This window comes from Crinia signifera, chromosome 3 (assembly GCF_055691185.1).
Source record: "Crinia signifera chromosome 3, ASM5569118v1, whole genome shotgun sequence".
NCBI lineage: Eukaryota > Metazoa > Chordata > Amphibia > Anura > Myobatrachidae > Crinia > Crinia signifera.
In genome coordinates, this window is record NC_139219.1 from 129,693,464 (window position 1) to 129,720,511 (window position 27,048).

The 27,048-nt window shown below is 43.2% G+C and overlaps 1 protein-coding gene across 1 annotated transcript in view; it reads left to right on the top strand.

The window, feature by feature from the left end:
• Positions 1–27,048, top strand: part of AGPAT4 (1-acylglycerol-3-phosphate O-acyltransferase 4) — a 205,190-nt gene that overhangs the window by 111,998 nt on the left and 66,144 nt on the right. Inside the window, exons 6-8 of the mRNA XM_083176500.1 lie at positions 16,128–16,230; positions 19,114–19,189; positions 20,282–20,480. Of these exons, the coding sequence (XP_083032626.1) occupies positions 16,128–16,230; positions 19,114–19,189; positions 20,282–20,480 (378 nt within the window). The remainder of the gene's footprint in view (positions 1–16,127; positions 16,231–19,113; positions 19,190–20,281; positions 20,481–27,048) is intronic.

Here is a 27,048-nt window from a genome sequence, read left to right on the forward strand (position 1 = left end):
AACCTGGTTGCACTCACAACGTCCCGGTTGCTTCCGTTGTACTGGATGTACAACGTGCAACAGCATGATTACGGGGTCATCGTTTCACCATCCACAATCAGGAAGACAAATAAAAATTAAATTTAGACTGTCTTATGGATCATGTTGTGTATCTTCTCAACTGCCCTTGTGGTTTGGCATATGTGGTTATGACCATGAGAAAATTTAGAGAGCATATGGCCAACCACCGGAGCTCAATCTGTGCAGCTCTGGACACTAAAAATGCAGATTTGCCCATCCCACGGCATTTCCTTCAAGCAGGCCATCAGGTTTCTAGCCTTAGATTCTGGTTGATTGACTGGATACCACCCCCTGTTCGAGGAGGCGATAGAGGGCTACTTCTGAAGAAAAGAGAAAGCCGGTGGATATTCTGATTTGGAACGTTGGCACCTAATGGACTGAATGAGAATAACCCATTGAACATTTTCCTTAAATTCTTTTACAGAGAATTAAAGTTGATCCTCATCTCCGATTCCCCATCCATTTCCATACTCACCCACCAGATCCCCATTCCTTTTATGCGTGCTCTGTGTATGTGCATGTACGTGTATGCATATGCGCGTATGTACACATATGTGTATGAATATATGTGTGTGTGTGTGTGTATGTGTATGTATGTGTATGTATGTATGTGTATGTGTATGCAGGTGCATGTATATATGAAAAAAATGTTTCCCTAAAACCCAACTGAGATTAATGATAAGAATAAAGAATGAAAAATAAAAAACATAAGTAAATAAAAACAATAATCACAATAAAAATAAAAAAAATAAAAAATTAACACCCACCATACACTACATTTTCCTTCAAAATCATCACCCCTTTTTTTGCCTCAAATTTTTTTCCCCATTTTTTCCCATTTATAATAATAGTAAATAGCCCATAGGCTATATCAGGCATGTCCAAACTATGGCCCATCATGCCTTGCCGCAGTTTTGCTGTTAGGGACTACTAAAACTATGGAAAGGCATGCTGGAGGGCCATAGTTTGGACATGCCTGGGCTATATGATGAGAATGAATCATCCACTAACTACCAGTCTACCTCTATAGTGTTCCGCTTAGATCTCTTTAATAGCTTGCCCACAGTCCTTCTATAAATCCAATATTCGTTATTTGGACAAATTAATATGTCCCTAATCACATACCGTATATACTTAAACTAAAATTTATTTACGTTTTTTAAATTTACTTTAGGACAAATAAGGTATAGCGTCATTAAGCTCTTTCGGGATCCTGGCTTCCCTGTATAAAATTGATTATATTTACCCTATTTTCACATTCCATTTTGCCCCAGATATTATCCCCATTAAAACACTGTTGTATTTTAAACATGATGCACAAAGCGGACTACTTCCGGCTTCTGTGCGTTCCAAGTTGCGCTCCATACGCTGACATACGCTAAGACCCACTACTGGGGGTTTGTTAGCATGACTCTGTACTGTACGTGTAAAGCAGAGGTGGAACTATCATTAGTGCTGCAGGTGCATTGCACCGGGGCCCCTGAGGAATAAGGTCCCCATTGCTGCCCAGACCAGCAATGACTTTTAGGTTGAGGTAGAGAAAGTTAATTTATATATTTATATACAAATTATATTTTTGCACCTGGGCCCGCTACTCACAAGTTCCACCGCTGGTGTAAAGCCGCTCAGAACTGCAACTTTTTTGCACCTAAAAAAAAAGCATGCATGCATGCATGCATGCATTAAATCATATATAACTAGCTGATCCCGATGCTGGTCTGATTGTATTGATTGTATTGCTGTGGCAGTAACCAAATATCTTGGGATACATTTATTAAAGCTTCTAAAAATGAATGGAGGTGATGTTGCCCATTACAACTAATCATATTCTGTCTGTTATTTTTCTATTGCATGCTAGAACATGATAAACATAATCTGAATGGTTGCTATGGTCAACATCACCTCTTGCACTATGGCTTTACTTGGCCCAGGCTGAGCTACAGAAGTAACTGAGAGTTGTGGCACTTAGCATTAGGTTGAAGTATATCCACATTATTCCTTCTATTGCTCTATGCCAGCACTGAGATGCTTCAATTTCCAGTAACAGTAGTTCTAAAAATAACTAGTATTCAGTCGTGAACCTTATATTTTAGATATGAAACTTCCCAAATGGAAACATGACCAACTTTGCATAGGGGCCAGGGCTGGCATAATTTTAATATCCAGAGGTGGTGAGAAGGGCCCTTGACACAAGAAGAACCAGATGATTTCATGTTACAGCTTATGAAAATGAAAAAGAAATGCTTTAGTGAACTGTAGGATCTTATATGGAACAATTTAATAAACACACTTTTATTTTTTAAATAAAATGTGAAAAACTCATGTCGACCTTATTCATGTTGACCATGTCCATGTTGACCGTAAGCTTGTGTTGACCTTCTGGCAATGCCGACCTTGTCACTGTCGACCTATTGACTGTTGACCTAGAGATTGACAACCCAGGGACCAGATACCCGTTTTGCAGACATGTCATCTATCTGGAATAACCATTTGCAGATACTTTCGGGAATACCATGCAATGGAGAGGACAAATAATTTGCATGGACTTGTAGCTGTTTGCATGGGAGCGCACTGCGTTTTCTTGGCTTATCCACCAAAACGCTGGGTGTGCTCAGGAAAACGCTGGGCGTCCCCATGCAAATGCAGGTGGGCACCCGCCCACCTATTTCTCAGCCGCCCGCCTATTTCTCAGACCTGGACACCGCAAGTCTAATTCAGTCCAGATGGACTTAGATTTGCGAGCATGGTAGAAATCATTCCACGGTCAGCAACCATTGAATGATTTTGGCCCTGCACGCTATCCTGTGAATGGATGTTTATGCAAAACATCCATTGGCAGTGTGGCAGGGATATGCACATGGATTGGAAGCATTAGAAGGCTCAGTACCTCTGCTTAGCACGCCAACAAGAATGACCCCCAATATCTATTTCGGCAATCAATAGGTCGGCACCTTATGGTCGATAAACATATGCATACCTCCCAACATGACCCCAGGAAGGACACAATGCTCTGCTACTGGACCTCCCTCAAATGTATGATTGCCATCACCTGTTTTGAATAGGATAAGTGATAAGAAAAGTGGGTACTTGTGAAGTTTCACGGCGCACAGTCTGTGTTTGAAACTTGGCAGCTTGCCAGATTGTGTTTAACTGTGCTCTAGCTGTTCTCAGCGCAGCGTGTGGCTGCTTTACATATGTAATCTACCTTATCAGCGTAGCACTGGGCAGCACGCGCTGCCCAGCTCTGACAGGTCACTGTGGTACTTGTAGTTCCACAGTGAAATAGACAGTCCTGCACACCGCTGACAATGGGGGCATGTAAACTGGACACCCCGGCACCCCGCTAATGTACGGGGCTTCTAAACTAGACACCCCGGCACACGCTGTCTAAATCCAGACTCCCTGCACCCGACACACGCTAAAATTTAGACGCTAAAGCGTCTAAATCCAGACTCCCTGCACCCGACACACGCTAAAATTTAGACGCTAAAGCGTCTAAATCCAGACTCCCTGGAAACCGATAAGAAGGGGGCATCTAAATTTAGACGCTAAAGCGTCTGAATTTAGTTGGATCTAGGGGTGCACTGTTCAAAACACTCTTAAACCTGTTTACAATGTCACTAGTCGACGTAACTGCTGTCGACCTTGTTAATTCCACTCTCCACGCCACCCCGAAGCATGGCGAGCAGACGCGGTACGCGTCCGACCGACATTTTCATACCCCCACTATCCACGTCGGCGTGGAGATGACTTTATAAAGTGTGGCGAGCGCAGAGAGCCACCGAGCCCGAATCGCGGCGAGCGGACGCGTATACCTGTGAAGTAATCCGCGGCCGCTCGCCACGCTTCGGGCTCGGTGGCTCACTGCGCTCGCCACACTTTATAAAACCAACTCCGCGCCGACGTGGATGGTGGGGGAATGAAAAGGTTGGTCGCCACGCTTCGGGGTGACGTGGATAGTGGAATTAACAAGGTCGACAGCTGTTACGTCGACTAGTGTCATTGTGAACAGGTTTAAGAGTATTTTGCACAGTGCACCCCTAGATCCAACTAAATTCAGACGCTTTAGCGTCTAAATTTAGATGCCCCCTTCTTATCGGTTTCCAGGGAGTCTGGATTTAGGTGCTTTAGCGTCTAAATTTTAGCGTGTGCCGGGAGTATGTATTTAGACGCTTTAGCTTCTAAATTTTAGCGTGTGCCGGAGTGTCTAGTTTAGAAGCCCCGTACGTTAGCGGGGTGCTGGGGTGTCCAGTTTACATGCCTCCATTGTCAGCGGTGTGCAGGACTGTCTATTTCACTGTGGAACTACAAGTACCACAGTGACCTGGCAGCGCGCGCTGCTGCTGCCCAGCGCTACGCTGATAACGTAGATTACATATGTAAAGCAGCCACACGCTGCGCTGAGAACAGCTAGAGCGGCACGCGCACAGTTAAACACAGAGGGCGGTATTCAATGTGAATACCTGCGAGGTGCAGCGAATCCTTTTTAGGATTCGCTGCACATTCGCCACGTTCCGGAGCCTCGCCGGCTCCGGTATTCAACGAGTCAGGGGCTCGCTGCCCCTGACCGGCGAATATGAGCTCCTGCGGCGAACGCCGCAGGGAGCCTGAGGACGGTGCAAGGCAGAGAGATGAAAGTCTCTCTGCCTGCCCCAGAGCGTATGTGGGGGGGAGAAGGGCTCCCTGGGTGCCAGGCAGCACAGGCTGCCCCCCGGGGTTGCCAGCAGGGGACCACGTATATTCACTACACCTGATCGTAACGATCGGGTGCAGTGAATATATGAATATCTAATGAGCGGCTCGGCTCCGGCGCCCCCTGCTGGCTGCTGTGTAAAAAAAAAAATATATATATTTTTTTTTTTATTAAATATATATTCATGTGCTTTTACAGCACATGAATAAAAATAGCATGCCCCTCCTCAGAATAAAATTCCTGATTTTTTTACACCAAATGTAAAAAACAAAACACTTTATTTTAAAAGTTCACATTCCACTTCACCATAAAAAGATAGCGATGGCTACTCGGTGAATCATGGCGAAAAAAACCTTCAAATGTATTCGCCATCTGGTCATTGAATAGGGTGATTCAGCGTTTTAGTAAAAAATTCGCCAAACAGCACAAATTTGCCATAAAAACATGGCGAATCAGGCTCATTGAATACCGCCCTCAGTCTGGCAAGCTGCCAAGTTTCAAACACAGACTGTGCGTGCTGTGGCGTCGTGAAACTACACAAGTACCGAAAAGTGTTTCACCACAGGTGATGGTGATCATTAATTAAGAGGGAATTCTGGCCCTCCGGGAGAGGGGGAAATGGTAGGAGGTATGCATATGGCCAAAAAGTCGACACAAGCAATAGGTCGGCACAAGCAATAGATTAACATGGCAATGGTCAACACATGAAAAGGTCGACATGATTTTTTCAGGATCTTCAAAAAAATTAAGTTGGACTTTACCATCTTATACATTCTTCACCACCTTTGTGGGATCTGATTGGGAATGGTAAAGTACAGTAAGTTGAGTTCAGCAAGGCACCTGGCGTGATGCATGGCGAGCAAAGCGGTACACTAATTGGGGGCCCAAGTGTCGACTCATCAAAAAATAGGAAAAATCCATGTTTCCATGTTTACATCTTTTTGTTGACCGTTTGCTTATGTCCGCATTTTTCTAGTGTTGACCTTGTGCATGTTGACCGTTTGGGGTAAACGCAATGATTGTCAAATAAGATATTTTCTGTGCGCTATACCACACTTGTATCATTCTTGATGTGTCCTCATTAGCACTTCTATCTACAGTTTGTATTTCATTATTGCCTGATTAGAAAAGGACTGTCTGCTACTTCTAGCAGCTGTTATTGGGAAAGAGCAGCTCTTTGTGTATCCAATTAGTTAAACATTTTTTAACTTTTCTTTTCTTAATAAAACATATACATAATTAATGCCTTATAATGCCATCTATGAATAACTTCATCCAATATTTGTTTACACACATTTAATACAAATTTAATTTTTATGGTTTTTGGTTTTAAATAAATACTATACTATCATATTCAGTGCTCTTGAAATGGTACAATTTGTAAGGGGCAAATTACTTTGTACAGTTTATAGAAAAAAAGGTATTTAGCCTAATAATAGCTTTGTCTAAACTGCAGTATGACCAACTGCCACAATCACATGTGCAGGATAATTAACACTCTGAAGGATTGCGTTTTAATCTAGTATATTGAAATAACAGTGATTGTAATTGTTAAGATAATGAAAATAATTGAATAAAGGAATTCTTCATGATGCAATCCTAAACAATCCTATTAGAAGATGAGATGGAGCCTATTAGGATTATCCCTGCATGACTGCTATTTGTAATACAATGTAGCCACACAGTCGCTAAGCCAATGCTGAACAAGGGTGTGTAAAACAGTGTTAAACTGATGTCTAGAACATTCTGCACTGCTTGTTCAGAGTGAAGCGCTAATTCAGTATTTTATGGTCTTCAATTGCATCTCTACTTCTGTATTTTGAAACCAGAGATATATGTGATTCATTGTTTTTTTATGTAACAGTAATTAATTTTAAGCGAAATGTGATATTTATCTGTATTCTCCAGCGTAATGGTTTTCTTTTATGGTCTGCTATAAAAGTTAGCCCTTGGTGGATCGAAAGAGGTATTTGCTTTTTGTGACTTACAGTATATATGCAACCACATGCAAGATGTTTGTTTTGTTGGGTAAAATCCCTTGAACTCAATAAAGGAATTGAGAAGGCTGTTTATCATTAGTATTATTATTCTTATTATTTATTTATATGGCGCCGCAGGGGTTCCGCAGTGCCTCACAATACGTAAATGAGAAAAAAATAACTAATAAACAATGAAATAACAAATTAAAGTACAAGGTAATTTGGGAAAAATACATGGTAAATAAGGACAGTCTCATCAGTGGACAGCACACTGAAGCAATTATTAGGGTGGCAGAGATATACATATATATATATATATATATATATATTCTAAGAAATACCCATTAGGAGAGTGGGCCCTGCTTGTGAAAGCTTACATTCTAAAGGGCTGACAGATTGGAGTGACACAGAAGGGGTAGAAGTCAGCATATACAGAGGGTTAGGATGAGAGATGGCTGGGTTTAATGAAAAAGTGCGTCTTGAGAGACCGTTTAAAGTTTTGTAGGGAGGTGGAGCAACTGTTAAGGGTCCTACATGCGCAGAGATTTGTGCCAGGGATTAATAATGGGAGATTCAGCACTAGAGATTTCACTCTCTCAGATAATGAGCCAAATACAGAGAGATTTGTGTCAGTGATTCATAATGGGAGATCCAGCATGGGAGATTTCAAATCTGTCTAGGGTGACCAACTCATCCCTTTAATCCGGGACACATATTAATTACACAGGTTCTGTGGCAGTGTAAAACAGGTGAAATGGAGTCTTGAGGTGTGGCAGTTTAAAACCAGGTGAAAGCCAGCCACAGAACCTGTGTAATTCATATGTGTCCCGGATTAAAGGGATGAGTTGGTCACCCTAAATCTGTCACAACTGTCACAGAAAGTGATGTAAGAAACTGCACTTCATCACATAAATAATGTTATATTGTATAGACATCTACCACATAAATAATGTATTCTTTAATAAGTGTTCTTTACCCTCCCCCTAGTGTGGACCCCCCAAAAAACTTTAAAATCATTGGTGGCTAGTGGACCCCCCCCCACCATGCAAACTGTTAAACGTTGGTGTCAGTGGGGACCGACAGAAAAAATACTTACCAAGTCCAGGGTCCAGCGTCGCATCCTCTCAGTCCTGCAGACAATAATTTTCTATAATAGAAAAATAATTTTAAAAAAATTATTGTGTGGGGTCCCCCCCACAAGCATGACCAGCCCCGGGCTCTTTGAGTGGTCCTGGTCCCCAAAATACGAAGGACAAAGTGAGTGGGGGTCCCACAGATTTTGGGGACCAGCACCAGGCTCTTGAGCTGGCCCTGGTTGCCAAAATACGGGGGACAAAATGAATAGGGTTCCCTCATATTTTGGGGACCAGCACCAGGCTTCACTAGCAGGGGGTGTAATGCCATAGCCAGGGGACATGCTTGATGGGGTCCCGTGGCCAAAGCATTACCCACCCTAACTAGTCAGCCCAGGCCGTGAGTTTTTGGGGAGGTGGGGACTCTCCAGGGCACCCCAGGCCTGGGCTGAAGCCCTGGGCTATCCCCTGCACCCCTGGGCGGTGGGTGCAGGGTTGATAGCTTGTTTAAACAGTAATATTGTCTTTTACAGTAGGATTACAGGTCCCAGCAAGCCTGCCCATGATGGTACTTGGGAGAGCCACAGGTACCTATAGCTCCCCTGTAAAGGAAATATTAAAATAAAAACATAAACACAGGTTTTAAATATTTTATTTAATAAAAACACAAACACAGAAGCCCCCCCCCCCCCAGGGCTTCTGCGGAGTCTTCACCTGGGGCAGCGGCCTTTTAAGCTCTGTTGCAAGGCCGCTGCTTCCCAGGGCTTCTGCCTCTTCATCTGTGTTCTTCACCTGGGGGCGGCAGCCTTTGCAGCTCTTTTGCATGGCCGCCGCCTCCCAGGGCTTCTGGAGCTCTTCTCTGCTTCTCCTCCGCCATCGTACTGCCTGCCTCCTGTCTCGAGCTGGCTAATATAGCTAGCTCTAGGGGGCGGGGCAATGACGTTGCGAGCCTTGATTGGCTGGTTGTGGCCATTTTGAAATTAGAAATTCTTTTTTTACTGCCGCCGCACTGCCACCGAGAGGTGAGGTGGCGATCGGTGCTCCCGCTGGGAGGGGGGTCAGGGGTGCCGGCGGGTTCTGCGGTGCGGTCTGAGGCATCCTCAGTCGCTCTGCCCTGCTCATCTGCCACACATGTGGGAGATGAGTAGGCGCTTTCTGAGCGACTGCTGTCAATTCTCCGGCGGGTCCGTTCTGAATCTTGGGCAGATTCAGAATGGCGGCGGCGGCGCACATTTGTTAAAATCGCTCAGAAAATGCCTGAATATTGAGCTGTATGTGGGCCCATTAGAGAGAGGTTGAGAATTTCAGAGATAAGGAAAGCAGGGGCAAATGCATTAAGCCTGATAAAGTTGAGATAAAGTAGAAGGTGATAACGCACCAGCCAATAAACTCCTAACTGCCATTTTTCAAATATAGCTGTTTGGTTGGTGCGTTTGTATGTATGTGACTTTAAATGACTTTAAATGAAAGTGAATAGCTATTAATAATAAAGAGCAATATATATCATGACATGTTTCTTTATAATCTTTTGCAAATGTGTAATTTGATCTTAATAGAACATACTAAACTGCATGACCGGAATGCAAATGTACATACAGGGTTTGTATAAAAAGTAATGAGACCTATTTTTTTCTGATGTGACTGTATGTCACAGTGCGCATGCTCCAGGCGGGTTCGATGGTGCGGTTTGTATCTTGGTTTTAGTTGCCCCCTATCCCTAGGCTCGGTTGAAGCTTAAAAATGCAATGTTCTATCGAACAGTGCTATGCCATTAAATTCTGTGTGGGACTCGGAAAATTGGCTACGGAGACGTTGGCCATGATCCAGAAAGTGCATTGCAGTCAATTGGAAGCTGCATCATGACAGTGCACCAAGCCACACCTGGTTTGTAGTCAACGATTACCTGGCCTGGAACGGCATCGCACCACTTCCCCAGCCCCTCACAATCCCGGTCTGGCCCCGGCAGACTGTTTCTTGTTCCCCTGAGTAAAGGCAGCCCTCAAAGGACACCGCCATGGGACCGTAGCAGAAGTCTTTTTATACAAATCCTGTACAGTGTTATTGTTATTACTAAGGTACAATTGTGTTCATAATGTAACAACTGCCACCTAGTGTATAGTTGTATAATTCAGTCTCTTATTTGTGCATTGCAAGACCTGTGGATTATGGGCTTAAATAAGAAGCGATTACAGTTTTACTTAAATAGTAAAACTTAAACTGCTGTCTCTCCCAAGCACAGGTCAGGGCCACTCAGCAGGTAAAGTCCCTCCCTGCTATTGCAATTATATTGTGACTGCATCACACAAATTGCTGGTATGGTAGTCCCCTTCCGCCGCAGCATGATGTCACGCAGCTGCCCCAAAAATGTATCCAGACCTCAAACACTTCACTTAACGCCCCCCCCCCCCCCTCTTTACGCATTAAACTGGGATTGTATCCTTCCGGGGTGCGATTGCACTTTGAGCTTTGCGCATGATAGCAGTTTTAGCACTTCTACGTCGGCTACTGTATTAGCCCCAATGTCCTTTGGTTTATATGCTTACAAATATTAAGTTATCAGTATCTGTTTGATCATGTACACTGGTTAAACATTAATCAATAATGTTTTTTGTTTTTTTTTTCGTTACGTTTACTTCGAACCACACTCAAGTACCCCAATGGCTGCATATTTTATGGTGGTTTCTAATTCAATTATTTTTATAGATTTTTTTCTTACATTCAACCCCCCCCCCCCCAAAAAAAAAAAAGAGAATAGAAAGAAATATGACTAGAGTCTCCCACCGTATTTGCTTAGTACAGCTAATCTACATCTGTGCCGTCTCAGTCACCCAAAGGTGCCATTCGTGTTCAAGAGAAGTAATTTTGCTTTAGACAACATTAAGGAAAAGGTAAAGAACTAATATTATTTTTTCCTTCTAATATTAATTTTAGCCTTTAAACTGACAGCATGCTTGCCAAACTACTCTTTTTCATATAATGTCATGGAATTATCTACAAAATCTACTCATCCTACACTACCCCTAGAACTATCCACTCTGTGCACATTTCTGCTTCCATTATTCACTCCCCTCTTCTTAAGGTGTGTACACGCGGGGGGAGATATATTGCTCAGCCATATATTGCTAGCAATATATGGCGGAGCAATATATTGCTCAGTTTCTCCTTTTCATCAGCGACCAGAGATGGTCGCTGATGAGAAGGAACCTCTGCCGGCGGAGAACGGCGATTTGAACGGGGCTGAAATTGGGAGCACCCACCCGGCGATTTATCGCCGGGGCACACTCCAATCACTGGTAATATGGTCGCCAGAGACCATATTTCCAGCGATTTCAGCCCCTATCGCCCCCGTGTGTACACAGCTTAAACAGTCATGAGCTTTTTACTTACTTGTCTACATGCAATTTAACATCCAAAACTTTCCACAACACAAAACATTCACAAACCTCCACTAACATTTATTTAGCTTTTCTGCTCTTCTGCTTCTGCACATACACAGTCCTACCCCTGGTTCCTTCACTCACATTCACATCATTTGAAGTTTACTCAATCAGGGTTTTTTACCCCTTTCTCTCTGAGTGTTGCAGCTATCGCCCACCTGGGCTTTCCCAAACATGAATTTCTGGAAGATTTCTCTGCCTGGCTTCCATACTTCTTATCTTCTGACATATTCACCATCACCATGGGTGATTTCAATATTGCTATTGATAACCCATTTTCTCCTCATGCCTCTACACTCCTTTCTAACCACCACTCTTGGCCTCACCCAATGGTCTGACTCCTCTACACACAAGGAGGGCAACTGCCTTGATCTTGTATTCACCAGGCTATGCTCTGTTTCTGCATTCACTAACACTCTGTTCCCTCTCTCTGATCACAACCTTATCACCTAGATTTGAACGTTAGTGGCGTAAATCTCAAAATCCAAGTGACTTTGTCACATTATACCACTCCTATGTTAATGCTCTAGACACTGCTAAACAAACATATTTTCAATCTCTCATCTCTTCTCATGCCACCAACCACAAGCGGCTTTTTAATACATTTAAATAACTTCTTTACCCTCCCTCACCCTCCCCACCAGCTAATATCAGTGAGCAAGAACTTGCTTCCTTCTTCAAGGACAAGATTGATAAAATCCAAGATGAAATGGCATGCACTTCTTCAGCCAGTGACTTGCTTACTTCCTTTCCTTAGCCCTTTGCCACATTCTCCTCATTTGACCCACAAGTGAGGATGAAGTATCAACACTTTTCTTATCCTCCTACTCCACAAACTCTCCTCTTGATCCAATAGTCAGTAAAGCCCTGTCTCCTGTGGTTATCCCAAACGTAACTAATATGTAACCTCTTTCTCACTACTGGTATCTTTCCTTCTCTGTTCAAGCATGCAGTGATTACTCCATTCTAAAAAAAAACACAATTCTGATCCAAACTTTATCTCTAACTACCATCCTATCCCTCGGCTCCCATGCCTCTCCAAGCTACTTGAGAGACTTGCCTATATTCACCTCACACACTTTTTTAACTCCTACAACTTATTGGACCCACTTTAGTCAGGCTTTTGCTCTCAAAACGCCACAGAGACAGCACTGACTAAAGTAGTAAATGATCTGGCCACTGCTAAATCTAAAGGCCATTTCTCACTTCTTATTCTTCTAGATCTCTCGGCTGCCTTTGACACTGTTGACCACTCTCTTCTTATACAAACACTGCAATCCCTAGGTCTTCAGAACACAGCCCTTTCTTGGTTCTCATCCTACCTATCTTATCGCTCTTTCAGTGTTCAATTCTCTGATTCTACCTCCTCTTCACTACCTCTGTCAGTTGGAGTACCACAAGGCTCAGTCTTAGATCCTCTCCGTTATCAATCTATACCTCCTCTCTTTTCAAACTTATCAATTATTTTGAATTTCAGTATCATCTGTACGCTGATGATACTCAAATCTATATCATCCCCTGAATTGTCACCATAAGTATTTCTCCATGTCTCTGAATGCCTTTCTGCCTTTTCATCTTGGCTGTCATCTCGCCACCTCAAACTCAACATTTCCAAAACAGAATTAATTATATTCCCACCAGCCTTACCAATCTGATATCTCTATCACTGTTGAGAACACAACAATCAATTGTACTCCACAAGCTCGCTGTTAGGGGTCATCTTCGACTCTGAACTGTCCTTTATTCCTGACATTTGATCTGTCTCTAAATCATGTGACATGCATCTAAAAAACATATCCAAAATTCATCCGTACCTTACACAAGATACTGCAAAAACTCTAATCCATGCACTAATTATATCACGCATTGATTATTGCAATAGCCTCCTTACCGGTCTACCTAACAAAAGACTCTCACCACTACAATCCATTTTGAATGCAGCTGCTGGGCTGATCTTCCTGGCTAGACGTTCAACATCTGATCCGCTCTGTCAGTCCCTCCATTGATTGCCTGTATATTACCGCATTCAATATAAAATACTTCTACTTACACACTCATTACTCACTCCCACTTACACTTGCAGGATCTTTGTCGGGCAGCACACACAGTATGGATTGCCCTTCCACGCACATTAATGCTGCTTTCAGACCGCATCTCTGGCTTTGACCCTGTATTTGGAAACGTTTCCAAAAACGGGTCTGCCAGATAAAACCCCTTTCACACCGCAGCACTTAAACGGTATATTACCGTTTAAGTGCCGATTTTTTGACACTGGCAGACCCGTTTTTGGAAACTTTCCAAATACAGGGTCAAAGCCAGTGCAGCCTTCAGCCCTCCCCTCCGTGCAGCTCCCCCCCTCGCGCGTGTCGACGCCCCCCGCGCGTGTCGACACCCCCCGCGCGTGTCGGCGCCCCCCCCCCCGCGTGTCGGCGCCCCCCCCCCCCCCCCGGTGTCGACTTACCCCGTGCCGGTACCTCCGTTGTGGATCCCGGCACTGCAGCTCAGTATGCTCGGAAAGCACTTATGAAAAAAGTGTCTTCCAGAAAATGGCTGCCCCATAGGAAACCCAGTTTAAAAAAACTGTCTTTCGTATGGGGGCAGCCATTTTCTGAAAGACACTTTTTTCATAAGTGCTTTCCGAGCATACTGAGCTGCAGTGCCGGGAACCACAACGGAGATACCGGCACGGGGTAAGTCGACACGGGGGGGCGCCGACACGCGCGGGGGGGGCCCGTCGACACGCGCGGGGGGCGTCGACACGCGCGTGGGGGTGTCGACACGCGCGCGGGGGGGGCTCCAGTGCTGTGAATACTTAATGAGCGCTCATTAAGTATTCACTGTGCTGAATTTAGGACCCAGCTCATTGGCTGGGTCCTAAATACCGTTTCAGAACCGATTTTGAGCCTAAAATACCGGTTCTGAAACGGGTAGGACCCTGCATTTTAACCGGTTAGAAAAAACGTTTTTTTTTTAACCGGTTAAGTGGTCCTGCACCTTTCAGACCGCACACATTACCGTTTTAAAACGGTAAAAAAACGGCAATATACCGTTTTTAAAGTGCGGTCTGAAAGGGGCATAAGACTCTCCTATATCCTGTTTGTTTAATGACTTTTGTTTCCAATTGTAATGCGGAATATGCTGCACTATATAAGAAACTGTAAATAAATAAATAATACATTAAATAAATATTAAATAAATAATAATTAAGAGAAGCAGCCAGTAGCTTATCTAAAAAATGTATATATTCAGAAATATACATATCCCCCTATAAGTAAGAGTTATAATTCCTTGTATTAATGCATAAAATAGAGAGAATTGTGAAACAGGTAATACAAATATATGTAGCAGTCAAACACCCCTTAAATCAAACCTTCCCCATAACCCCCCACCCTGTATGACCTACCCCCAACTTAGGTATGCTTGGTTCCCTGAAAAAGAATATACTGCTATCCTACAACTATACAAACTAACTACCTATATCCTTCCCTTTCCACAACAAAAAAAGGTACTTATATGTTAGTTGGGCGCCCACTATAGGTAGTAAGCTCATACCCCCACTATCCATGTCTTTGTGGGGATGATTCTATATAGTGTGGCGAGTGCAGCGAGCCACTGAGCCTGAAGTGTCGCGAGTGCAGCGTAAAACTAAGCAAATAGCTTATTGGGCGCCCAACTAACATATAAGTACCCCAAAACAATAACAGTGTAAAGTATATAATACCCTTTAGCTATAGTAGCCCATCTCTCCCTCTGTGATCAGGAATACATTACCTATTGTCAAAAATACACAGTAATACATTTCAAAAAGAGACACAGTGTAAAGTAATGTCAAATATTACAAACAGCAACAGGATTTTCAAGCAGAAATCAGAAAATTAAACAAAACAAGGCAGCCCTCATATAGAATCGATGCATAGCATTAATCCGGCCAAGTAATTTTTCCGCCATGGCAAAATATTAATCCCACCCCATGGTACATAAGGATAAATAGAGAGGTGTTTATCTTCCACGTAAAATTGGTAAGTGGACTCTTTGTCCTTGATCTTGAATATGGAGAAGATCTTCAGAAGATCCATATTAATGGCCACGATGTGCAGCTGACAGCCAGGCAGGTCACAGGGAGCTTTGTACACAGACACTGGATCTTGAAGCAACAACACGGGGTACCGGAGTGGTGAAGCCGCTCAAGTCTACCTGGCAGTGGAAATGTGGTAGTCTCAATCAGTGAAGCAATCAATCAGTGAAGCAAAGCAGACTCCATCATCCGGGGTTCCACACTGCAAAACTAAGCCATGGGGATGAGTGCAGGTGAGTGCAGAGGAAGCCAGAGGACACGGGCTACCTCTGAAGTAGTTCAAAATGGCAATGTAGGGCTGAGGCAGGACAGATTAACAGGATAGAAGCTGGAGAGCTGGCAAACACGTCCTGCACCATGCTACTCCAGGCCACGCCCCCCTTTATGATGATTTCTAGAAAGTGAAGTTTCTATATTACTGGATTGGTGTATGACGTACGTACAGAGAAGGGGATCTAGACAATATATATTTTGTAGTTTGTAGTTAGTTGAAGCTAAATTAATATAAAAATTATTATTTTTAATTAGAAGTATGTTATAAAAACAACAGTAAAGATACATAACCAGTACCAGCATGTTTTTTAATATAATATAGAGCAGTAGATTCCAGTAAAAGGTTTCTATGTGTAAAGTATAACTCCCATCATACATTGCATCCTTCAGTAATGAAAAACCATTCCTGGCTTTGAACACTTGAAGTGTGATTTCTAGATACACGCGTAGCTAACATTAAGATATTCCTGGAAATTGCGTACAAATGAAGCCTCTATGCCATGTATTGTGCCTGACACATTCTCCTTCTCTCCACAGTCTCTGCTGTATATGACTCCACGCTCAATTTTAGAAACAATGAAAATCCAACCTTGCTTGGAGTCTTAAACGGGAAGAAGTACCATGCAGATCTGTATGTGAGGTGAGGATTTTACAGTACAAGACAAAACACTTATTTATTTATTTACTTATTCATTAACAGTTTCTTATATAGCGCATACATATTACGCAGCGCTTTACAGAGAATATTTGAACATTCACATCAGTCCCTGCCCCAGTAGAGCTTACAATCTATATTCCCTACCACATGTATACACACACACAGACATTCTAGGGTTAATTTTGTCAGAAGCCAATTAATCTACCTGTATAGTTTTGGATTGTGGAAGGAAACCGGAGTACCCGGAGTAAACCCACGCAAGCACGGGGAGAATATACAAACTCCACACAGTTAGGGCCATGTTGGGAAATCGAACCCATGACCTCAGCACTGTGAGGCAGTAATGCTAGCCATTACACCATCCGTGCGGTATATCATGGCGCCCTGAGTTCGTCGGCAGTGCGGGATGCTGGCCAAAGTGACTTTGACTTTTTTTTTTTAAAAGGGGGAATCACTTACAAGGCTAGAATACATTTCTCCACTAGGCGCTGCTGAGATCAACAGACCATGGCAATTGCATGCAGTTTAAATACATATATATTTTTTAGGTACTTGTTTCCTAGAACGGCCACAATCTTGTCCATCGTGTACCTTAAAGTTAAGGTACACGATGGACGCGATGGACCCGATTTCCTTTGAAATCAGGTCCATTTTGCCGGCAAAGGCAAAATCCGGAGCATCGCGTCAGTCGCGTGCATTAACATGTCCCGCGATGCGACCGACGCGATGGACGCGATTTTGCCATAGGCTTCAATATTAAAATATTTTTAACATTGAAATCGGGAGCATCGCGTCGGGCCAATATGACCCATTTCACATTGTATATGGCCCCGTCATGGTTAAAAAGTAACGCATGGTTAAAAAGTAACGCAACCCCATTGTGAGCGTCACCCCACGATTGACGCCAACCCGAAGCGTGGCGAGCGCAGCGAGCCCGCGAGGGGCGGCGGTGCGCGTCCTCCGACCTTTTCATACCCCTACTATCCACGTCGGCGTGGAGTTGAGAATATAAAGTGTGGCGAGCGCAGCTCGCCACCGAGCCCGAAGCGTGGTGAGTGGACGCGTATACCTGTGAAGTTATACGCGTCCCCTCGCGGGGCTCGCCACGCTTCGGGCTCGATGGCTCGCTGCGCTCGCCACACTTTATATTCTCAACTCCACGCCGACGTGGATAGCAGGGGTATAAAATGGTCAGAGGACGCGTACCGCCACCCCTCACGGGCTCGCTGCGCTCGCCACGCTTCGGGTTGGCGTCAATCGTGGGGTGCCGTTGAGGGGGTAAAATTGGGGGTCTGGGGACTACTTTACATTGAATCCAATGTAAAATAGGGTCCCAGGGGCCCTATTCACATTTGATTCAATGTAAAAATCGGGTCGATCGCGTAGGTCGCATCGCATGCGATTTGGTCGCATCGCATGCGATTTGGTCGCATGCGATGCGACCGACGCGATTTTTCCAACACGATCACCCCGATACAAATCGGTGTGGCCGTGCTAGGAAACAAGTACCTTTTTTTATATAAAAAAGGATAATTATATAGAGACTCATAAATACACACACACACACACACACACACAAAATCCCCTTTAATAAATGCAATATTTCAAAAGTATTTTTCATATATAAAGATCTGTGAGGCTTGGTATGATCGATGTCCTTCCACCTTATGCTTGGTATGAGGTTGTATACAAGATTAATCGATGGAGGGTGTTACTTCTCCAGAAAGTTATTTATTTCAGCAATCCTATATGAAGAATAAAATTATATATGTATAAATTTTTTCAAAAGTCCATCTCCCTTTCTTTTATTGGAGTGACTTTAGTGGTAGTCTTGCTTACCACAGTAATAAGTCCTCCTGACCGGACTAGTCCTGGTGGTGCCTCCACTGCCATGCTGGGCATCAGCACGATATGCCTTAGTGGGTGACTGAGCAGCTTGCAAGTGCAGGTTTCTGTCTGGTCACCAGTCTCCTTTTATTGGATCTTGGGGGTAGTACTACCTCATAGCAGCCTTCCAGGGGCCCAAATAACGTGTTTCTCTGCCTTCCTACGTATCAACGGAAAATTCGCGTTTTGTGTGTTTATTAATATGAAATACCAGATAATGCTGTAGCTGTAAAATCATAATAACAATAATGGTAATATGTTGCAAACAACTGACAACAATTTCCTTATACACAACTCATACAATCTTGTAATACTAAAATATGGCATTGTGTACCGCAGCAACATACTTACCAATATAATGTCTCAGACACTAGACACAATAAGGCGTGATTGATGTAAGCCCTGTTGATTCTAAGCATCATTTAAATAGAACCTTTACAGCAATATGGCCAAATTCTGCCTGTGCTAAGCTTAGCATCTCTGGAGGGGAAGTTGCTGTATGAGGGCTGAAGCCGCTCCTGGTGGCCATGAGCACTGTTGCTCTTTCCACTTTGTCTACAAGGTGTTTCGGTCAACTGAACATAGATCCAGCATCCTGTCTCGGTTTGTTAAATACCTTTATTCCTGTGTGGGGTTTTTTGATGGATTTTCTGGTTTTTTTTTTGGGGGGGGGGTCTGTCTACATTGAAACAAACACACCTGGAGAAGATCAACAATACTGGAAAGTTGTATATTCAAAAATCTTGGTTGAATTGAATTTGCTTAACATATTTGGCTGCGCTTTTATTTATTGTGAAAGTAATAGCATATAATATTGCTTGAAATTGTAATTGCAATACAGAAACAAGAAATCATATACAAACGATATATACCTTAGTGCTATTTAATGTCAAAGGTAAAGTTAGCCTTTTCAAATAAGCTTTTAAATTTGCATTTATTTTAAATATCTGACCAAAATTTACATTTTGTAAATTCCAGACGTATTCCATTGGAGGAAATACCTGAAGAGGAACAGGAATGTGCCAGATGGCTCCACAAACTGTACCAGGAAAAAGTTAGTATTTTACATATGACTCTTTTGACTACAATAATGTCATCATCATTATTTTTTTATTATTATTACTACTACTACTACTACTACTACTACTACTACTACTACTACTACTACTACTACATTGTGAGGAATATCTTAATTCTAATAAAATTATAATATTTGCAATTCAGAATAAAAACTTTCTTGCATCAAATAGAATAAATGATGTACTTGGAATGTATAAATTAGAAGATATTAGAATTTAAACAAGCAAAATATTTAATAAATAAAAAATAAGCTTGCTAAAGAGCAAAGTTTGTTTAAAGAAAGAGGTGGTTCTAAATCAGTGGTAGCCAAATCCAGTCCTCGAGAGCTACCAACAGTTCACATTTTCCAGCTCACCTCGCATGTACACAGGTGCACTCATTACTGACTAACACATTTTAAAAGATCCACAGGTGGAGCTAATTACTTCACTTGTAATTCTGTGAGGAGACATGGAAAATGTTAACTGTTGGTAGCTCTCGAGGACTGGAGTTGGCTACCCCTGTTCTAAAGTGATAGGATGCTGGACTTGTGCACCTCCTTACATTTTCCACATTAGTTATTCTCTCATTTGCACCTATGTTGTGCTGTGGGTGGAACATAAAAGTGCACAGTTGCATAATCAAAGGTATACAAACTGCACATTCCATGGGCATTATTTTTATTTGTCTTGCTCTCCAAAAATGTATGTGTATTCATAAACAACTTAACATATAGGCACACTGGGCAGCTGCCCAGGGCCCAACATTTCTAGGGGCCTTTGAATAGGTCACACAATCACAGCGGCAAGTGAAGTGAATGGCATGGCTGGAGCTATTCACAAATCAGAGTGCTAACAGTCATTCACTATAAGGAAGCATTTAGAGATGGCACTGGACCACAGGAGGGGCAGCTTATGATTTTTTTTTTAATTGGTTCACGTGAATGGGTGGTTAGACGCCCAGAGCATTGTTTTGCCCAGAGCCTACATAAACTGAAAAGAAGGAAAACACATTACATGACTGCCCTTTTATTGTATGTTCATTCTCCAGTTTATGAATGTAAATATGTTCATTTTTCTTTTCTTAGGATGCTATTCAAGAAGAGTACTATAAAACAGGAGTCTATCCTGACACTGCTATTGTACCTCCCCGTAGACCATGGACTCTCTTGAACTGGCTGTTGTGGGCCTCTCTGCTAGCTTATCCTTTATGCAAAATGCTTGCTAACATGATCAGCAGTGGTTCATACCTCACACTGGCCCTGTTTTCACTGCTCATGGTAGTAGGTAAGTTTAAACATGTTTGGTAATGCTGTGTATGTGTATTTCTAATATTGAAGCATGGATTTTTGTTAGCGTTGCAAAGTGCTGATATCATATACCTCCCACCTTTGTTGCCGGTACTGTAGAAAAAGTGCTGCAATCCAGTAATTGGATCATGCTACAGTATGCGATGTGCCTGCGCTGTACCATTATTACCAAGAGATATTAAAGTACAGTAGTTCCATTATATAAAAGGACAGTAAACACCTAATAACAGAAGATTAAATAAGTGCTTATTTATCTGAGTACCATTGTGTGAAGCATCTTTTCTCTAATCAGCAGGGTGCTCCTCTATTATTCTACCAAAAGCTAGGAACAGGAAGTGCACCTTGAGTTGCTAAGTAGGTTACTAGAAGTATGTCCCACTCTAAACATGTTCATCAGTGGAATTATAAATACTTTAATTTAATAGTCCCATTTATATGACGTTGAAGTGACTGTAATTGTTATAATCCATTGTCAATTACATAAAATTCATAAATTGCATTTAATAATTAATTGAATTGTTAAACTAATTAAAGAGAACAATAGTCACTAGCTACGGGAGTAATTAGGAGCAACCAGTCACTAGCTACAGAAGTAATTCCAGGACAGGAAAAGAGCAAACATTGTACCACTGCACAAAAGTGGAAGCAAGGAAGACACAAACAACTACTGAGCAGTGAGCCTCCCATCTGTAGTAGGGAATGTGATGAAAAAGTTGTAGATTATATCAAATCCAGCAATTTACAGGGTCCCAAACAGCATAAATTTACTCGGGGGAGATCATGTCAAACAAGCCTTATTGAATTTTTTGAGTATGACAAGTAATAGATAACAGAGGGGACGTAGATATAGCTTATTTAGACTTTAGTAAGGCTTTTCATGCTGTTCAAAACCGCTGACAGTTAAATAAAGTGGATACTAAGATGGTTGAATGAATACGATTTTGGTTGTAGGATAGAAAACAGAATTGTAGTACAGTACATTCATAGGAGGGTTTTGTAATCAGTGGAGTACCCCAGAGATCTGTACTTGGGTCAGTGCTTTTTAATATCTTTATTGGTGACATTGCACATGGCATTGTTACGTAAGTATGCAGAATCAAAAAACCTAATTAATTGGGAGTCTAGAGAACTCTACTATTCTAAAATAAAAATATTGTCTCAGAGACCACATCAGTTCACATGAGAGTAATGTGAGGTTATGGAGCAATAGCAAAATCAAGGTTGTGTAATCTGCAGCACCTGTGTTCACCTGATATAAGTGTTTCCAGGGCAGAGGGTAAATGCTCTTGATGGTGGATTAGCTCCCAAAGTGATAGGTCAGGGTGTGGGGCTACACTAGAGACAACTGGAGCATTTTGGAAGAGTCTGTATTATACTGTGATTACCAGTGTGTTACTGTCTGTACAGTACCTACACTTGCCTGTGAGCTGACCTGGTATACTGTCTCCTGCTACTGAAAATAAAGACCAATGACTTCATTGGAGTCCAGTGTATGTGCTTCTTTATCACAAAAAAAAAATAAAAAATATATATATATATATATATATGTAAGTCATACATGCACGGCGGCACTCTCAGTCAGAATAATGACAATGACACGGCTGTCTGGTGTCCAACGTTTCAGTGCTGTGTGCACTTTTATCAAGAACAGTGTTACACTGTTCTTGATAAAAGTGCACACAGCACTGAAAAGTTGGACACCAGACAGCCGTGTCATTGTCATTATTCTGACTGAGAGTGCCGCCGTGCATGTATGACTTACATATGTACCCGCCATGCTGACGGGGATCTATCGGAGGGCACCGGGCAAGTAAAACGCTGAGGCTATATGAGTGCCGGCCAAACGTGGAGTGTGTATATATATATATATATATTAGAGATGTGCGGCGGCCACTTTTTCGGGTTTTGGTTTTGGATCTGGATCTCCCTTCGTGTTTTGGATCTGGATTGGTTTTGGCAAAACCACCCTTGCGGGTTTTGGTTTTGGATCTGGATTTATTTGGAAAAATGCTAAAAATTGCTAAAATAATAGTTTTCAGGCCTGTTTTTGCCCCTAAAGTGTTATTGAGCTCAATAACATTAGTTTCCACTCATTTCTAGACAATTTTGATCACTTCACAGCTCACAAAATCGTTTTCATTTACTGTAGTAGGGCCATAAGGTTATCCCGATGTAGCTGGATGACTAAGCTAGGCGACAGCAGTGGGCATCACATACATGTGGACCTTACACTTCCAACCTGGCACATGTCGGAAGCAGAGCAGCACTACAGGGGCAGACATTGTGGCAGTTTAATACCCCCCCCTTGTAGCTGCACTCCTCTTTTAGAACCTCCACACCATTAGCAAGAGAAGAGAACATTTGATTAGTTTAATATCTAACAAGACCCCTATCTGGCGTGAGGTCACGTGGTTTGTGAAGATACCTCCTTATCAAACTTGATCAGACAGGCTAGGCGTACGTTTTCCATTTCCTCCCTCACCACTTCACCACATTACATGTGTTCCTCCCGAAGGCACGCACTTGGTCTAGTACACTGACCATCAGCAGCTGTTGGGACTACTTCTTCCCAAACATTTATCAATCCATCCATACTATCCCAAAAGGAGGATATACTCTGGATGTCACTGATGACATCTATTCTTCCCCAATAGAGAAGGACCGATCTTCGTTCAAAGCTATACTAGTAGCTGCGCTCCTCTGGTAGAAGATCCAATCAAGTACCAAAACCCCTGTTTGGCTTGATTGAGCACTCTTCCTCATGTTCAGCCAAGGAGCAGTGGGCGTTTCGTGCAGCACTTATTTAGTCTGCAAGGTAGTATCTGATTATATCAGTTTAATATCTAACAAGACCCCTATCTGGCGTGAGGTCACGTGGTTTCTGAACGCTGGGAGCATTACCAGTTGCCTCCTCATCCATCACCTAATGGGTGGAGGGGGGTGGGGTAATTGGTGGCAGGGGTGGGGTAATTGGTGGCCTCCACCTCTCTAGGACCCCAGGTTAGGAGATCCCTATATAGGTCTACCCTTATAGACCGCTATCTATGTAGTAGGGTCAATTAGTCTGCTACATCTGTCACCCAATTCACCGCTAAGGTTAATTTGTTTGAGCTGGCTGGCTAGGTGTGTTTTCCCTTACCTCCCTCACCACTTCACCAAATCACGTGTGTTCCTCCCGAAGCCACGCACTCGGTCTAGGAATGAATAAGACCATGGATGTCCCTGAGGACATGTTTTCATCCATTATGGATGGGGTGGAGAGCGAATCACCCATCTCCCCACCATTCATCCATCAAAGATTTAAAAATTTATGACGCTACAAAGAGCCAACAAATGACGCAGAAAGAGGTGCAAGAAAAAGATTTGCTGGGGCCCTGCCACCCAGCCATCCATCCATCCGGGACATCCTATCCAAAAAGTACGATAGGAAGGGATAAGACCATGGATGTCCATGAGGACATATTTTCATCCATAATAGATGATGTGGAGAAAGACACCACCCATCTCCCCACCATTCATCCATCAAAGATTTAAAAATTTATGACGCTACAAAGAGCCAACAAATGACGCAGAAAGAGGTGCAAGAAAAAGATTTGCTAGGGCCCTGCCACCCAGCCATCCATCCATCCGGGACATCCTATCCAAAAAGAAGTACGATAGGAAGGGATAAGACCATGGATGTCCATGAGGACATATTTTCATCCATAATAGATGATGTGGAGAAAGACACCACCCATCATTCTTTCAATGGTGATAGCATCATAGTCTGTGGCAGTCGACGTGTCCATGATGCTAGGAAGCTCCTTCAGTCCGGACCAGATGTCAAATAGATTTCCGGACTGAATAGCAGTCGGTCTTTTAGGAAAATTGAGCCTTTTCCTCGCAACCCCTGTGGTAGAAATTGAAGGAGAAGTTGTGCGCCTGCCACGTTCCGCTTCAGCTGACAATTTTTGGACCAAGAGGTCTTTGCACCTCTGCAGATTTGTTCCCATTGGTAACAAAGACACGATGTAAGACTTAAACCTAGGATCCAGCATTGTCCCCAAAATGTAAAGATCTGATTGTAAGACATCCGCGACCCTTGGATCGTTGCAAAGGGAACTAATGGCGTGATCCACTAGCCCAACATATCTAGCAGAATCAGTGTACTTCAACTCCTCCTACAATTTCTCCAACTGCTTCTGCAAAAGACCTATCAAGGGAATGACCTGGCTCAAGCTGGCAGTGTCAGAACTAACTTCGCGTGTAGCAGCCTCAAAGGGCTGCAGGATCTTGCACACCACGGAAATTATTCTCCACTGAGCTTGGCTCAGGTGCATTCCCGTTCCTCTCCCTATGTCATAGGTCGAGGTGTAGCTTTGGATGGCCTTTTGCTGCTCCTCCATCCGCTGAAGCATATAGAGGGTGGAATTCCACCTCGTGACCACCTCTTGCTTCAGCTGATGGCAGGGCAAATTTAGCTTTTCTTGCAAGTCTTGCAATCTCCTGCACGCACTTGCAGAATGGCGAAAATGTCCACAAATTTTCCGAACAACGGACAACATCTCTTGAACACCCCTGTCCTTTTTCAAGAAATGGTGCACCACCAAATTTACTGTGTGAGCAAAACATGGGACATGTTGGAATTCGCCCACATGTAATGCACTCACAATATTGGTGGCATTGTCGGATACCACAAATCCCGAGGAGAGTCCAAGTGGGGTAAGCCATTGCGCAATGACTTCCCGTAGTTTTTCTAGGAGGTTTTCCGCTGTGTGCCTTTTACTGAAACCGGTGATACACAGTGTAGCCTGCCTCTGAATAGCAATGGGAGATGATGTTGCTGCTGCTGCTGTTGGTGCTGCTGCTGAAGGCAATACATCCACCCAGTGAGCAGTCACAGACATGTAGTCTTTTGTTTGCCCTGTTCCGCTTGTCCACATATCCGTGGTTAAGTGGACAGTGGGTACAGAGGCATTTTTAAGGACAGTAACAACGCTTTTTTTAATGTCCGTGTACAGCCTGGGTATTGCCTTCCTGGAGAAGTGGAACCTAGATGGAATTTGGTAACGGGGACACAGGATCTCTAGCAACTGGGTAAAACCCACAGAATTAATTGCGGATACTGGACGCACGTCTATTACCAACATAGTTGTTATTGCGTCAGTAATACGCTGTGCAACGGGGTGACTGCTGGCATACTTCATCCACCTTTCAAAGGATTGACTTACAGTCAGTTGCTTGGCTAAGTGATTAGGACTAGCATTCCTGGTCCCTTTCCTTGAAGCAGCAGCAGCAGCACCAGCAGCAGCAGAAGCAACAGGTGTACCTGATAAGGATGCTTCTGAGGAATCCAGGATAGGAGAGGATTCAGTCACGATCATGACATTGGGTGCAGGACTACTTCCCAATCCCATAATCTCTGAGGATGGGGATGATGCAGTTGTTTGAGGAGATTGCAGGACCTTGGATTTAACAGAGAAAGGGGAGCAGGACGGTGACGCTGGGCGGGCTGCTACATGTTTGTTCACAGTTTCTTTTGACAAAAACTTCTGATGGATGCGCTGCAAATGCCGTAACAGTGAGGAGGTCCCAAGGTGCTGCACGTCCTTACCTCTACTTACAATAGCTTTGCAAACGCTACACACGGCTTGACAGTTGTTGTCCGGATTTGGGTAGAAATAATTCCATACATACGAGGTGGATTTTTTGGTCTTTTGCCCTGGCATGACAATGGGCTTTTCCACACCCCGGACAACAACTGTCTCCGTCGGTGCCTTAAAACAAACAACATCATCCCCAACATCGTCATCATCCGCATCCCTCTGTGTGCCAGCTTCACCAACAGAATCCACATCCAATTCCTCAGAAGCATCCTCAATAACCAGGTCAAAATCTTGACTGGGGATGCTCTTGCACACACTTGCAGAGGGCATGCAAATGGTGGAATGAACCTCCTCTTCACAAACAGTATTTGAAAGGTCCGGCTCACATATGGCATCCACGGACACACTTAGACTCTCCTCTGGGATTTGTGACATTTGTGAACTCGCCTTTGTCTTAAAAACTTTCATTCTTTTTTTTGTAGTAGCAGAAGGGCTACCATCATTCTTCTGAGACGCTGTACCATCAGTCAGAAACAAAGGCCAAGGCCGTAGCCTTTCCTTCCCACTGTGTGTGGTGAACGGCATATTGCCAATTTTATTTTTCTCCGCACGTGACTTAATTTTTTTTTTATGGACCATTGTAAAATTTGATTTCTGCTTTGCTTTTACATGGCCTCTAGGCCTTTGACCATCGGCCTTGCCATCATGAATCTGACTGGTGGTAGCAGCTTCAGAAGTTCTATCAGGTTGCTGATCTCCCACTATTTCCTCCTCCATCATCCTCCCCCCCAAAAAATTTTTTAATACTTTTTTTTATTTTTCTGATTTTTTACACTGGACACAGCCTGTGACACTGGACACTGCCCCTGGTCACTGGACAATGCAGCACGACACAGCCCATTACACAGGATATATGTCGTCACACTGGACACTGGATTTATGTCGTCACACTGGACACTG